At 32.5% G+C, this 17,305-nt stretch overlaps 1 protein-coding gene across 1 annotated transcript in view; it reads right to left on the bottom strand.

Moving 5' to 3' along the window:
• The window catches only part of gprs (speckle type BTB/POZ protein), a 71,778-nt gene that overhangs the window by 46,821 nt on the left and 7,652 nt on the right, over positions 1–17,305 (bottom strand). Inside the window, exon 2 of the mRNA XM_035357915.2 lies at positions 881–1,073. Coding sequence (XP_035213806.1) covers positions 881–1,073 — 193 coding nt within the window. The remainder of the gene's footprint in view (positions 1–880; positions 1,074–17,305) is intronic.

Raw genomic sequence — 17,305 nt, 5'->3', positions numbered from 1 at the left:
AATATTGTTCTGTAAGAAGCTCCGAAAATCGTTTCCACCGTTCCATTCTCAAATATGAGCCGATAACAGTATTGGCCATAACACCGCACCAAACAATACGCTTGAATTAAAATATTGCAGATATTTACGCTGCGTCATAACAATTGATCGTTGACAAGAATAGCAAAACTCGATAGTTTTAACGCGTTATTTTGTACTATATGGTCCCATGATAAATTTTCCAAGAATTCAATTATGACCTACAAAAAGACAAAAAATAATTATATCAAAAAATAAAAAAAAAGTTTAGGCCCACCCTATAGAATCAAACTTATGAAAATTTCTCCATACTCGATAAAGAAACTTAAAACAGTGAAAACCAAAAGAACTTCAAATCGGAACCAAAGCTCCTGAAACCAGAGCTTCGAAAGGCAAAAACAGTAAGAAAGTACTTGAGAATACAAAACTCAGAATACTGAACAGGTGAAATCAAATAATATTATATCTTTTGCTTTTTCCATCAAATTGAGTTCACTTTTTATGTTTATCATAAATGCTAATTTCATAACATTTTCTTAAGTTCTTTCTCATGAAACATAAATGAAGTCACTAACGTAAGAGAAAATTGTTTATAAAATTAAAAGCACGCCAACCTATTTTACAATAAAAACTTAAGTGGGTTATGAAAGTAAACAATACAATGCTTCTATAACTAGATTCTATGAAGTCTCTGAGCATGAGTTGATGCGTAAATGCATGACTCCATACGGATTGTCATTAGACCAATTTAAATGCGAAATATTTTATCCGCTAATGTAGTTTTTTTAAAAATAGGACTTCGTGCTCTGTTTCTAAACGAGGTTTCTCCTCCATTCATAAATGAAAGATTAAATGTGCGTACCTGCTTCTGGCTGCTAAAACCGCCTTCACCGCGCAGACGGGTTCCCTGGTGTCTCCGACGAGGAAAGTTACATCACACAGCTCGGGCATACTCGCTAAGAACTTCATGTCCTCAGCCAATCCGGTCTTGTTCTCGAAAACCGAGTAGTCTTCGGTTTCTTCCCCTTCGGCCAGTTCGTCTGACATCGTCGCCACTGGAATTAGAAATAGTTGCAATTATAATTGTGATAATTCGGATTTACGCTTGAATATAATTAGTCTAACCACAGTTCTATTAAATAGAGCCAGATACGGGGAGTTTTAAAGAATAGGTTCAGAAATTTCTTTTCATAAGAATGCTGGATTGTAAATAATTCTTCAGGGAATCTCTACAAAAATAATCATAATTATAAATGATCACTAAGCTAATAAGAATCATCATTACAAACGTTCATTTTGATTTTTCATCATATAATACAATCACTGACCTGTTACTGGCACAGAAGAAAAATGCCTAATCTATATTTATATCTGTTATTACTGTTTTAGACAAATATGTTTATGCAACAAATTTTGATCTTTTAGTAATTACACGCAACGATAAAAAGGGGCATTACAATACAGACACATTTACAACATTTCTCCCTCTAAAGGACGGTGGCCTATATGCTGACGCCCTTCCGCTTAGTGAGTCCTATCGAAAGTATTATCTTATAAGGTATTCCTGCCGCCTTCTTGGCATGACTTCGTGGTGTGGTGGTCTGCCCGCTGGGCGCGTATTCCAGAGGTCCACGGTTCGATTCCCGGTGAAGGTGGTTGCTCATTTTTCATCTCTCTTGCTTTCAAAAATTGCCTAATGTCTCTACAAACTAACAGCTATATGCTCAAGGGGGGCAGTTAAAAATCTCCCTGGTGTATGTCTAGAAAGAAAAACAACTACAAAAAGGAGGACAAAGTTTTTAACGTACGGGGTATAATTACTGTAATTACTGTATACATTGCATGAGTTTAAACAGGTACCTTATATTGGACATTGCATATTGGCAATTATTTACGGTTATTATAGAAAGCAATCAAAGCATTAGAGTACAATTCTTAAACATCGCTACAATAAATTACACAGTTAGACTATATATATGGTTCATTTGCAGAACATTGCAATACATTCTGCTAGTTAATCGTTATCTAATTATACATTAGGTAATGATTCAGTCCAGTGACCTGTTATTATTAATTTAGTTTAAAAATGAAAGTTACAATTCACTTTACACATTGCTATGGCGAAAATCTTTATTTGCTATTACAAGATTACTATACTTACTACAGAACAATATTCATGGCTCATATTTACATGTTGAGGCCAACCAGCGGCCGAGCGGTAAAGTCGCTGAACGCTGGTAGTTCAGTCCGAGGTTCAAATCCCCCGAACGGGCTGGCTGCATGGGAGGTTTCGTGGTCTTCCCCATATGTAACGTGTATACGAGCCAGTTTCCCTTAGAAAGTCCTCCACGAAGGCATCCCTCCCCTTAGGCAGATAGCCCTCGAGGCTTTGCCATAATCACACACACACACACACACATATTTACATGTTTAAAATATGATTGCAGGATGCAATATTAGGTCACATTATTTACAGCGAATGTGTTGTAGTAAGCCTAAGTGTTTACAAATTAGACTGACTGGCGGCTTTGGATAGCTCATTGTTTCTGATCTTCTATAAATTTCTAAAGGCATTTTCGTGCACTGCGGAATAAGCTTTTGGACATATGGACTTTTTCCCCGTGTTTTGGGTACGTTGATGCTTTGCAAGAATAGCTTCCCTTAGACGAACTTCTGACATGTAGTACCGTGCTGACCTTAGGGAAAAAAAACAAGAATGGCACACACATCTGCCTGTTGTCGTCATGCTGCCATTCCTGTTGTTAAATCTCTAAAATCTATGTTGAAGTAGCTGACCTCATGTGCAATTTGGCAATGGATGTGCATTGATCTTACAGGAGGATCTATAGCTGCAAATTTTGTTACCTCACCGCCCAATTCGTCACCCCAAACTCCACGGTGTGTTGTAACTACATTGAACTTCTTTTTAGTCTGGAATTCATTTATATAAAAAAAAAATCCGTTATATATATATCTGACAACACAGGTTTTGCTTTGGCCGCTTTATACGGCTTACGTATTTGAAGCAGATTCAATATAAATATATGTAATGAGATTAACAGCATTGCAGTGCTGGATTGCTGCTCTTAATGCCAAAAATTGGCTTGCAGTCCTTGCTCTTAGTCCCGAAATCTTTGTTCTCAGTTTCTTTGCCAGAATGATTATTGTATATGTACCATTGATCAGACAGAAATCATGGTTTGGATCTAGCTGCTTCTAGACCCGTCCGCATTGTATGCTTTGGGTATTGTGGTATTGGGTGTTTGTATTTGAATTCTACATTAATCTCTGCTGATTGTCAGGGTAGCAATTCAGTTCATAATCACTTTGCGTGTACGTGAAATTCACTGTATGTTGTAGTCCTAAAGATCCTGATGACTATACATAGAGAATTTTTTCAAATTGATTTATTAATTTTATCTACAATCGATTGCCAGTTATCCAAATTTTAGATATGCGGAGCTCTACAATTATCCGGATTGTCTGATCTTGTATTGAGGGCAGAAGATATTTCCTTTGCTGCTAATTTATTGACGTAGTTTTAGCTTTTTTCATTAATTTGAAGGTTAGAAACATGTAACTCCTTCCTTTAAAAAGCTTTGGGACCAATTTAAATGGATTTTTACGACAATGATCTCTCGCATGTTTCGCCTCAATCAGTTAACCAACTAATGACACTGACCTGCTCTGTTCCATATTAATGGAAATGCAGTTGAATACCTGCACCTTGAGTAATTTGATTATGTTCTTATTTTACATCAATGAAATATAATGTTACTTCAAATTACTTAAAACTCAGTCGAACAAGAACAAATTATATGCTTTATTTAACTCAAATAGAAATAATTACTTTTAATACACTAATAAACGAAAACGATATTACTTATTTATAAAAAGAATTGAAAAAATTTATTCTAGTAATAAGCATAAATAAAAAAATTGATTATTCAGTGATTGAAAATTGCCACTGATTGTAGTTCCTTTTGAGATTGGACGAACATTATCAGAGAGCAATCCAATAATAATCCGATAATACTGGACTTAATCCACCGTTATTTCAAAGCTAATGGACGAAGTTCCAATGAAACTGCTGTCAGCGAAACAATTTTTGCTTATTTGTGCTATACGGTATTTCCCCCCTCCTTCCAGCATGCCTTCATGGTGTAAGGGTAGCACACTCGGCCAGTATTCAAGAGCTTGAAGTTCACATCCGGGCGAGGGCACTGCACATTTTTAACGTTTCCTGCGTCAAAAACCTAATGTCTCTACAATGACAACCAAACTAAAAGGTGGTGGAGAATTCTTCGTCACCACTAAGATTTGGCGATTGGGTTTCATAACCCTAGTCGCCTTTCAAAATGGGGGTATGTAACGTATTTCCAAGCATATGAAAATAAATTTATAGCTTTATATTGTTTTAAATAAAATACGTTCAACAAAGAAATATAATTTTTCTGCTTTGAATTACTGTAAACAACGCATTTTGATTATAAAATAAAATACTATTTTATCATCAGATTCTGTTTCGATGGGACTATTCATATGGGCTGTTGTCTTATTCAGTCATGCTATTTTGTATTATTTAATCTCCGACAAGAACTTCATCTCTAACAAGAAGAATGTTTTCGTATCAGTTTTGGATCTGAAATACGAGTCATGTGTCTCTCTGTATCGACGTAAAAAGATAATTGTGAATCGTGTTTTAATTCGTGCTTGATCTCGTGAATATATAGATCTATAAAATACTTGACCATTCTTACAGCTATAAAACCATAACATGTGATTCAATAGAAGTAGATTAGTGCTTAACGTTAGTATCGCTGCAGATGATAATAAAAATTCCATTTAAAAAAGGAACACATAAATTCAGACCCAAATAATATAGGATAACAATGTCACAAAAATACCTTTTGAAAGTAGACAACAGTAGACATTCGCTATAAGTAAAATATCCGTTACAAAAACCGATCAAGGATCTCCATCACTCTCCATTCATGATTATCAATCCCATCTATTTCATCAAATCATCAGAGCGACTTTAGATGTTTTAGGCACAAATTTGAATCCCGTTGCTGTCTTAGCAATTGGTTTACATCATTGAAAGCTGGAGAAACTTATTTACACTGCTCTCTCTCTCTCTATATATATATATATACATATATGTCTTTGCTTTCGTTATCATTTATAAACCGGTAAATCCTGTGGGAATATATATTACTGTTTTATCACATTAGATTACGGCGAAACATACTAATGTCATCTCTTTTACGTGAAGGGCGTTTTCATAAAGGACATTCTAAGGGAAAGTGGCTCATATTCAAGTTGCACACGGAAAAATTGGATCTTGTGCGTTCAGCCGTTGATGGGCTTATTTCATTCACATCAGCATAGAGTTTCCGCTCGACGCGGACACGCTTTAGAAAATTCAAAATAAAAACTACTTTTTAATACTGAGCTGTAGCAAATGGAATTACCCAATGAGTCAGTTAAACTCATGTAAATTCATAAGTGGGCGTTGTTTGCCATCAGTATATCAGTTAAAAGTCAAGTTACGTAAAACTGAACGCATACAAAACTTGAAAATCAATTTTTTCGTTGCTTTTATCTGTTAAAATTTTTGTCTAAAAGTTAAAGATTTTCAGATAAATTAACTTTATTACTCTGAGCGTCTTTACATCAGTTTTAGCTTTCCTTGTGTGTTGCTAGGATTGTAGGAGCTTTCTAAATAAAAAAGTATTTCTAACTTCAGTACAATTTAAACTCAAGTAAAATATTTCACAATATCTGAGGTCATATAAATGCATCTCAGTGCTAATTTATATTTCGGTTTTTAATTATAGTTAATAGCGTGAATGAATATACCATTATATATTTAAATAATGGCAAAAACAGAGACTTCAAACACATAATCAGAAAAGATAATAACATCAAGTACACTTCAAATACGTACTAAAAAACTTCAAATACATAATCAGAAATGATGTCAATAATCAGTGTCTAAAACTTAGTAATCAACAAAATAATTAAAAGAGCAAATTAAGTAATCAACAATGACCTCGAAAGAAAAAAGAAGCAAAGGCATGCTATGCAGATCATTAACATATTCTTACGCGCACAACCTTAAATTACTAAACATGTTTCCATTTTTACTTTAAGCTTTTAAATGTTCATATGAAAACGCATAATACTGAAACAAAAAGCATGCACTTGTTATCAGGATGACAGAAGCTTTGAAATTCGGTCAAGTTTAAATACTTCCATATGAGTGTCTGACGTTATCATTTTTCCAAAAAGCTTCCACTTTCCTTTTCGTGATAGAAAGCTATAAAAACTAACATATTGAATTCTCATCTCAGTTCTTTGATGAAAACATAAAATGACAGCTAGTGGGGAGGAGGGTTTGTTCGCCAGTCGATTTTCTAGGACACGGAAGGTGTTCTCGCTGTTAGAAAATTGCCTCGATATCATGAAAAATAAGCATGAAATACGAAGCATTCCAACAAAAAAGAGCCCAAGATTATGAATAATGGGATGCATTATGATCATTATAAATGAGTTTTCTTTGCGTATTAACATTAAGAAAAAACATTTAATCACGTTTTATATAAGGATAAAGTTAATCGAAGTAATTAAGTCGATTTCAAATGGATTTATTTTTTAAATTTACAAAAAACTGAATAACAAATAATACATTAAATAAAACGAAAACTGTCTTAGTTGAAAGTACTGTATGTACGAATAATTTCTTAGTTATTTGAGAAACGTTTAAGAAATTTTATTAGATTTGTACCTATATTCTCAGATTTCGCGTTTCAGATTTATATCATGGGTATGTTAGCATGTCTAACAAAACAAAACAAATTTGAAGATAAGCGGATGAAATTTGAACAAGCGCAACATTCTTAATATAATGTCAGAGAAAATGCACCGTATAACATTCCGAGATCCAGCAGGCTAACTGTAAAGCACCAAGCAATTGAATGTGCTGCGACCAAGGAGATACTTCTTTAGAAAATAATCAACCACTCAATGCCCTTATGAGAGTACGGTATCTTGTTGAAAAATCTGTTGCCAAAACATTCGGGCAATTTGAAAAATATAGGCATACCTACACTCTGTTCAGATCAAAATTTCCAGATATATTTTCAATAAAAATGCAATCTTTGCTTGGAAAGTTTCTCAGATGACATTAAAAGCGACCTTCATTCTTGCTCGATTACAGTGACAACTGGAGGAGGAGTATTGATTGATAATTTTAGAACACGGAAGGAGTTTGCATTCTTTGGAAACTGCTTTCATACTATATTAAAGTGGGTATAAAAGTATGACAAAACTCAAAAATACACACTCAAGTGATTAAATGTGAATAGTAAGGTTTTCCTTATCATAATTAATGACTTTAGCGCATGTTAACAACATTATAAAAAATAAAATAGTTTAATCACAGACGATAGCAAATTATATTTCTATACAAGTAGAAGATGAATCAAAGTAACTCAGCCGATTTCAACTGCATTTATTTTTACTTCCAAGCTAATCTATATACGTAGATAAAGGTGGTAATGATTTCGGTTTAAAAATTCAATAATCAGTTTTTGGTAAATAAGTGCTAATTAATGTCCCCACAACACATTTTTACTATTTTTTAAAATGATGTCTCTCTGTATGTGAGTGACGATTTGTTCGCCCACGAGAAATCTTATATGAAACTTCCAAATTTCCTGTTTTCGTATTTAAGCTTTCAACCATCATACAAAGATTTGATTAGAATTTCGGTAAAATTGGACACCCGAAAGTGGGCTTTACATGAAGCCCATATCAGTCTTTAATGGGCAACTGGAAGTGTTATATGTATTAGGTGAAACTAATAAGAGTTCTTAATGAAAACTTATATTAAAAATATAAACTAAAAACTTCTATTTTTAATATTTAAGATTTTTATAACGATGGAAACAATATATTAGATTTTGGCTTAAATTGATAAATTGGAAAAGATACTTTACTTGAAGCTCTGATGAGATTTTAGCGAAATATTACATTATGAGATATTCCAAAACTATTCAGATTTGGTATTTGAAACATGTAGGTTATTCAGAACAATATGTTACATTTATTAAGCATTAAATGTACTTTTGGAATTATATTAATAGTAACTAGAATACGCTCATTATAAAGACATGTAAGTAAATTTTATGCGTAGATTTAAATACTGTAATTACTTGTATATCTAATGTATGTGACTTGTATATCAGAATATGCTCATATTCGATGATAGGATTTTTAGTTATAGACAAACATGATTTTCCGATTTGGATGGGGCTCGTGTGCAGAAAATGTGTTCTAATTCTTTTCACATTTGCTTTACAAAAGAGCGGTTCGTTCGGTGCTTATATTAACTGCTGATATCACATGATAGTGCTCTCATAGGATTGTACACTCGGCACAAAACACAAAACATAAAGGGACAGTTTTATAGTCCTAGTTTCTACTGAGCCTACTCCTGTTCTGCTGGGCTCTATACATAGAACAGTAAGATTTTCTGTAATTACGGTATATATTTTGCTGGCCTGGTATGACTAAAACAACTCAATTCTGAAGGAAGGAAATTTAAGTTTTTTAAGAGCAAGTATGCAAATTTAGAAAAGAAAGAAAATTTTTTACAGAGAACCCCATAAGATTATGCAATTTGTTCTTTGAGAATTATTTTTTAATACATGCAGCCGAAATTTCAAAAGAACCATATATTTCCTGTTCAAGATTACTACATTGCTTCCATAACGTAACGAAGGAATTAAGACTGGAGCAGTCACTATTAATGTTTGTGCGTTGCCAATGGCAACCGTATTTTCTTAGTGTAAGCTGTAACGAGCTCTCATTTTGGACGAAGTCCATAACTGTGAGCAATTACTTGATGCATAGTTACGAGTTAATGAGGTCTTGTTATATCTACTGGAAAATAACTCTCTTGTGGTTCATTGTAAACAGATGTTTATAGTGACTGAAAAATGATCAAAAGGTAGTTTATAATGTTTGAATACATATGATATATTAAAACCATTTTCAGGTTTATCAGTTTTAATTACATTCCCTGAAAAGTAAATAATGTATTAACAATTACAACAATCTTCGTTTACATGTAACTAAACACAAATTGCAAGGTTCTAATCAATGAAGGATTTTAAAGGAAAATTTTGAGAATAAAATTGAACTGAATATACTATGATTATCGTAAATAAGTATACTCAACTTAAAATTAAGTTAATATCCCAGTATAGTACATTGATGTATGCCTCAAGGTTTTAGTTTTAGTCACATGGGACAAAGAATGTTGTGAGAGTTAAAAACATTATTTTTTAGTTTAAAAGTATTTGTTAGTTTTTAGAGCATTTAACTAAACTTGTGTTACTTAAAAGATTTCATATTTATTTTATTATACACTTTTCAGTTCACAGAAGGGGAGAATATTAGAGAAAAAAACTGCATTCAACTTTACGAGATATTTTCTCTAATCAGCATAGCAAAAGTATATGATATGTTTAAAAGTTTTCCGATCTATCCAGTGATGTAAGATAATATTCAGCGCATTTAAATTTTTGTTTGCTTAAAACTTCGTTCTTACCATGATTTGAAATTATTGAGTTGTCAACAAAGTGGCGCTAAATTTTTGATTTAAAAATCCCTCACTTTTAGCAGCTGCACGATAGTTGAAAAATTCGATTGAGGTTTTTGCGGAAATTCAACCGCAAAAAGTTCAATAAATTAAGTCAGAACAAAAATCTGAAACGATTCAGATTTTATATTACGCCCAAAGTGGCGTTCATTTACGGTTTTGTATGTTAACTTTATTTATTAAATATCATGTTCTTTGGTTTTAGTGCAAAGAATATGATATTTACTAAATAAAGATAACACACAAAACGTTAAAAAACGCCCCTTTAGACGTAATTTAAAATCTGAAACCTTTCAGTTTTTTTAAATTTTAAATTGAGAGGAGTAATATGTTTCCTTTTAATAGATTACTACCTTCAGTATTCAGCAGATTTTCTTTAAATGTCTTCATGAATTGCCACGAGACAAGTAAGTCTGGAAAAATGGCCTCATAACAGCTGTCCTATCTGAAGAATGATTAAGTAGCAAAAGAAAAGAACCGTATTACTGCAAAGTCCTGCAAGAAAATTTAACGATTTAAAAATTTTTATTATATAATTAACAATCTTGAGAGAAATGTTCGATGACGTTAAATAATCCATCTGACGGCATTTTACTAATTATGGAATAATACAATTGTGCTCGTCTGACTCCTTAGCATGTGTAACGTTTGGAGTGATACTAGGAAAACTCAAATAGTGGTAGTTCAGAGTGGTGAAACTGCAACTAATTAATTTTTGAGAAGAAGTGTGGCCATGTACTTAATGTATATCCAAGATAATTATTTGTGGCTTCCTGCTTGAAAATCGTAGCCTTTACTAGAGATCTCTCCGTAAAATAATAATTTTAAAAAAAATATTTTTTAGTTGTTAATACAATTTTCTTTACTATTTACGACGTGCATACCGTATTTACTCGCATCCTTCCTTTTCCTACTAATTTTTCCGCTTGAATACGGGGAGATTAAAAAATATGCGAAGTACAGTATTTCTGAAGAGACGGCATAAATGATAAACATAGGACATAAAAAGCAACCTATAACGATACACTAACATTCTTATGTATTTCAAAGAACTTAACAATTTAAATAGTATTCTTTTTACTTGTAAAAATACTTTACTATTTGTGAATACCTTTTACATTCTTACCATAAATAAAAATGTTTTAAATCACGTGTCTAAAAACCCAAAGGGCCAAATATGTGAGTAAATATGGTAATTTATAGAAACAAATTTAATGAATAAGATTTTTAGTACATATATCTCTTTCTGAGAAAGAGATATAGAAAGAGATAGGATATCTTTCACTATAAAAGGTATACCCGTTACCTACACATTTTCAATACGTAAATGACACATTAAAAACTGGGAAATCCTTGAGTTTACCAAATAAGAAGATTACAAGAATTAGTTGAAAATTTCAGGTTAAAAAATTGAGTACTGAATTGAAAATACCTGGTAAAATGCGAATTATCCGAATACAGGTCAAATACTAAGACTATAAAATGGGCTTCAAAACGCAGTGTTTCTCGTTTTGAATCAATTAGGGTCTACACTAGGCATTTCAATCTGCAGTGAACAAATTACATTTCTTCTAAATTTAAACTTTCATTCATAGAATACTATGATTGGGGAAAAATTAAATCTATGTATTCGAAAATATTTGCCGGAAACCTTCACACTTGTGCAGATTACTGAGGGTAGAAATTTTTCCTTAAGAATGATGAACTAAGTATTCATAAGCCTGTGTACTAAACAAGCAAACTGCCATTGCTGGCTTGATAGCAAACATGACAATTTTATGAGCGTTTTCTTTACTGTGAATGCTTTACAGAAGGTTACTCTGAAGAAATCGTATGCTAATACATATAGGAATGATATGATTTTCACGACTACAGTTACTTACCCACTGTAGAAATATAAAGAAACAATTACCAGGTAGCAATGTTTAGATATAAGGTGTAAGAGAACAGTTACTTAATGCATTGCTTAGCATGTTATTTTGAATATGCTATAATGTGACGAATTTATAGAAGGAAGTATTTATATGACATGGTCTAAAGATAAAATAAAAAGTTATTTATATGACTTTTAAATGTAAAAAAATATTATTTTCACGATGAAGACTACTCCCACGTGACATTTTCCAGGATAATATTAGTTTTATATTACAAATCGTGAGTTGTTTTTGCTTTGTAATAACGAAAGCATCATTAGAATTTTTCACCTTTTTAATTTTCGATATATGAGATTAAACATTAAAATATATAAAAAAATCAAAGTGTATTGAGCCTCAGCAGTCGTTTTGAGCTTTTATCTTCAGTTAAATATTATGACTTATTCTGTTTGTACACACACATATATATATATATATATATATATATATAACGTTTACTGTTATATCTGATAGTACTTTATTTTTATATTTATCTAACAAACCTCTCTTGTGCAGATAAAAGATATTTTTAGAATTATTGAATTCAGCAACCAACGGATGGTTACTTTAGCAAAACTTTCACGTTAACTTGAATCTCTCTTTACTAATAGTAATTTAGCTAAACTTACAGCTTACAGGGGAGTTGTTTCCGTTTATTTATCGTTTCCATGCCTTTGTACTCACTACTGCTACAACGTTCTTCTAACGTACCGCTTGCGTTTTCTAAACCGGAGTATATTCGCTATTAGCTGATGTTGTAATCTGTGCGTTACCTCCCCTGGAATATGCTTGTAAAATTAGGAAGATAGGAGGAGAAACAAGAAGAAAACGTAAATGAAAATTGGCTAATTAAATTAAAACTTTACAATCAAGTAGCGCAAAATTTCGTGATTCGAAGTCCAAACCAGACGTCAAAAACCAAAATATTTATAAAGAATGGACAATGAAAGCGTTAAAGAATAAATTTTATTGATGAATAAAGTTTTCTTTTAACATTCTTGAAAATTGTATTTTTGCGTTAAGCTAATAAACAATTAATCAGAGAATTCTAATTTTACTTTTAAAATACATATTCTTCGGGAAAACACAATAAATCATGTACAAACAATTTTATTTGAAAATTGTATCACAAGCGCAACATAAGCACTAATATTTCCCTTTTCCAAAAATGGATTGTTCTTTACAGAATATTGTTAAAAGCATTTCTTTATATGACAGCAAACTTTCACCGAGGAATTGCTGATGCGGAAGAAAATGACAACAACGACTCACCTGCACCCATAATCATGAATCATGAGGAGGACAAGTCATTGAAACACACATTACTTACATGTCCCTGCTAATGCATTAGGTTCGCTCTATACTGAATCGTCTGTTTTAGGAAAAGAATTGATTTTTGAGGTATCCCAAGAGATGATATCTATCTGGAATGCATTTCGCACCTTTCCTGTTCAAAACGTCTAATATCCGTTAATAGTTTCTTTAATTCTAGGGATGTATTTGTAATCGATTCATGGTGGAGCTGGTTTTCTCTTTTGGGGAAATTAAGATAATTCAAACCGCTTTCAAGTTTTATTTCGTTGTTTTTACAATACCGAAATTGGATATTTGTTCTAAAATATTCGAATGTGATGTTTTAATTTTATTTTATCTTTTGCCTTAGAATTATGATTTTAAAACCGCAATATAATAGATTAGCTTTTACTTTTCTTCAAATCTCTTTTTCATGATGAAAATCAAATAATAATAATAATAATAATAATAATCTTGATAAATGCAGATATATTATAATTAATATTAAAACCTTGTGATTTGTGCTAAATGGGTACTCCTTGGAAAACTGATGTTTCCGTATTTTAGACTCTAAGGAAATATGAATATGAGCTTTCAATACGATAAATGCTGTTTCCGACAGAAGCGTAGTTTGGTTAAAACATACAGCAATTAAATATCTCCCTAGAAATATACGATAAATGCTGTTTCCGACAGAAGCGTAGTTTGGTTAAAACATACAGCAATTAAATATCTCCCTAGAAATGCGTTTTCAAAATGATATTCTGTATCACTGCTGAGACCTAAATTTTCATGGTACTAGTCTGTTTGGTATTATGTTCCATACTCTGGCCTTTTTCCAGTTTATTATTACCATACACTTCAACTTTGTTTTATTTTTTTAGGTGATCATCAATATTTTAATATCTTTATTTCACCATGTGTTATTAAATTTCAGCGAAACCAAACTGCATACATCTGCTTAACTATAGTTTATTCTGCTCACTACGTATAAGATGAATGCCTCTTCAGCAGCCATATACTAATAATCGGGATAATCAGGTATTAATCGAAAGTATCACTTGGTATTATATCTTCCAAATAAGCAATTAGTTAGGTATACGCCATCTATATTGTACTGTAAATGAATGTTACATGCAGGCAGTGACTCCCGGTATGTTACGATATGGCAATGTGCCATGGACCCTTGCAAGGAATTTCCATTTTAATATCCTGTAACACTCAAAAATTATTTATGCAAAAAACGTTGTTATTACCATGGATTCTTTTGTGTAGGTTTTAACAAAATGGTACCAAGTTGAAATCTACAATAATGCAAATGCTCTTTATTTTCGCTGCTTATCTTTAAATGGAGTAAGATGATTAATATTTGAACTAAAGTTAAATAATTAGTTTAATTTCCCCCGCTTAGTAACAAATCGAATAATTGAAATCAGCTCACTAAAAATCGAAAGGAATGCTAGACAATTAGTATTTTATTTCAGGGATCGAATGGGTAATATTTAGAGCCGTGCAGCTACTACAAAAAGGACCTAAAACGGTAACAGGAAATGCGGATTGTTAGATTAGCTACATAACTCACAATTTTCTGCAACGGAGAAGTGAAATCTGAACCGAGAAACAAACCAGATAATCCTGAAAAAAATGGTTCACCTGGTCTGTTAGTCACAACATCATATTGTAAGGAATACTTCAAACACAGACTTTATATTAATTGGTAACTCATGCAACCATAATATTTAATAAGAAAAATTTTAAATATAAGTTTCTAATTGAGAGATCATAGATATTAAGTTCAATTAAGGTTTCGTCAATCTAAACAGGCTGGAAATGACTGCATTAAAGCCAGTTAAAAACATTTTTGACTGTGCCTTTCTTCGTACACTTTACGTTATTTCATATCATTTCCAAGTATAGTTGCAAGTACCTTTGAAATAGATAAAAGTAAACCCAAGGTGGAGAACTCAGCAGGATTTTACCTCATTCCTAATGGTATCAAATGGAGTGTGTGTGTGTGTGTGTGATTATGGCAAAGCCTCGAGGGCTATCTGCCTAAGAGGAGGGATGCCTTCGTGGAGGACTTTCTAAGGGAAACTGGCTCGTATACACGTTACACATGGGGAAAACCACGAAAACGCCCATGCAGCCAGCCCGTTCGCGGGATTCGAACCTCGGACCGAACTACCAGTGTTCAGCGACTTTACCGCTCGGCAGCTGGTGGGCGGTATCAAATGGAAGCAACTGATTAAACAGCTCAGTATAAATATTTGAATATATATTCGACAAATCGTACTGCATAGTTGAACAGTATCTTTATCTTTAAAAAGTTTCTGAATACTTAATACAAGTTTTTAATTTTTATTATAATACTATAAATGCGCTTTAATGATAATTATAAAGCTTTTCTGAATTTGAAGCAAAATGCCAGACGGGATAGAGTATCTGTTGATTAACAGATGTATATGTGGTATGGTTGCATATGAATATCTGGCAATAAGATGCAGTATAAGATTACTTCGCATTTTTATTTTATACTTTATAAATGCTAATTTTATATTTTCTCTCGGTTTGTTTCTTCAACTAGTTCAAACGTAACTAAATTCTCAACGGAATTTATCGATATTTAGGTATTTTATCTGCCAAGCGGAAGATCTTCAATCTGCCTGCAGACTTTAAAAATGTTCAGAAAGAAATTTAATAAAAACAGAAGCCAGGTGCTTTGGAATAGTATATCCCTATAAATGTTATTATCCACGAGCAGCAAAAACGTCTAAATCTTTATTCAAGCAAATATGTTAATAACACTCGATTTCTTACGATAAAAATTTTTAAAATGAAAAACTTATAGTATTCGAATTTACAAACTGTACAGATAAGCTATGGAAACAAACCTACATTTAATATCAATATTGGCTTATTTCCTCTTTCCGTAGTCTTTTCAATTAAATTAATCTTTTTTTGAAATTTTTTATTTACTTTTAAGAATATTTCTATTGATTGTTGAAACATATACTTTGTTTCATAAGATACGTTGTCCACCAGTGGCAGATTGAATAAGACTGTTGTATGCTGATAATATGATTGAGCTTTAATTCCTGCGAACGGACTGCGTATACATATGTTTTCATAGTAATTTTCAAATGAATACGAGCCATGTTTTCTATAGGTATTTCCGACTTTCATCGGGTTTGTCTTTGTATCATAGCTAATAGCCTTTAAATAGTTTCCAGATTCTTGATATGACGCCTTTTAATATTGTCTTTACTGATCTATGTCATTGTCTATCATGTTTCCATTCTCCCAAACTCACGCCACTTCTCACAATCCATCAGATGCCTTGTCAATGACATGTTCCCCCTTCCACATGTGAAACTTTTACTCAGGTACCTGTGCAATCGTTGGAATTGGAATTTGAAGCTTCTACTCATGCCAAAAAGAACGAAAGCATAGAACTGCATATTACTGTGCAGCGAAGGTGAATCCTATTGGGCTACGTGACAATTCTCCTCTCGAGCTACCAACCAACTACCTTTCGTTTGGACTTAACATAATTTCTGAATACTTAACATAATTCAAATAAAACATCTTTTCATGGTTATTCCTTTAAATTTCTCCCAGTGTATATAATATAGGCGCCTATAATTGAATCACTCAATACCTATAACACATCATAATAAATACCGGAAATTATTGTCTTCTTCTTAGAGCAATCAAGCAATCATAAAACTCGGCTTTCTATTTTGTAGTCACCTAATTTGCATAGCTGAAGTCGTCTGCTAGAGCAGTTGTACTGTGTTCAATATTTTGGGTTGTGTGCTTTAAAATGCACACTCAGTTTTTGAAAATGAACCAGAAAAATAATTAAGGAATCTGATATCTGAAAATCTAGGCAAACTTCAAAGAAGCTGGTTGGAGCTGTCAGAGAATCGCATAACGCCAAACGCGTATAACTTGCCTAATTCTTTTCTAGAAAGATAACGAATGTAGCTCAAAAACTGTAATAATGTTGATTCATCTTATAATCAGATGGACGAAATTAACACTTTTGCTTCCAACATATGTAATTATAACGTTATTGTCTCTAACAAGATAGAGGGCTTGGAAAATTTCTAAAGCCTATAAGACAAGTGCAAATTTCTTTTCGAACATTCTATTGTTCCTAAGAGACTATAATAACCAAGATATTCATATTTTATAGTTATACACAATTCAACAACATCATCGCTTCAAGTAACATCACTAGCCACACTCAGCTCAGTGAGATATTCGTAAGTCATGGAACACCAGTTTGCCCGATAACCTGCAGGAAGAACACAATCAATTTTCAGCATTCATTGCAATGCAGAATGCCGAACATTTCTCAGAGAGAATTTATCACATAAGCTACGCTAAATTTATTTAAAATTGTGTT

Source organism: Stegodyphus dumicola, chromosome 1 (assembly GCF_044657685.1).
Source record: "Stegodyphus dumicola isolate Sdum_Otavi_A_Nest chromosome 1, ASM4465768v1".
In the NCBI taxonomy this organism is placed as follows: domain Eukaryota; kingdom Metazoa; phylum Arthropoda; class Arachnida; order Araneae; family Eresidae; genus Stegodyphus; species Stegodyphus dumicola.
Note: the sequence above shows the minus strand (reverse complement) of the source record. Positions and strands in the feature narration are given on the sequence as shown.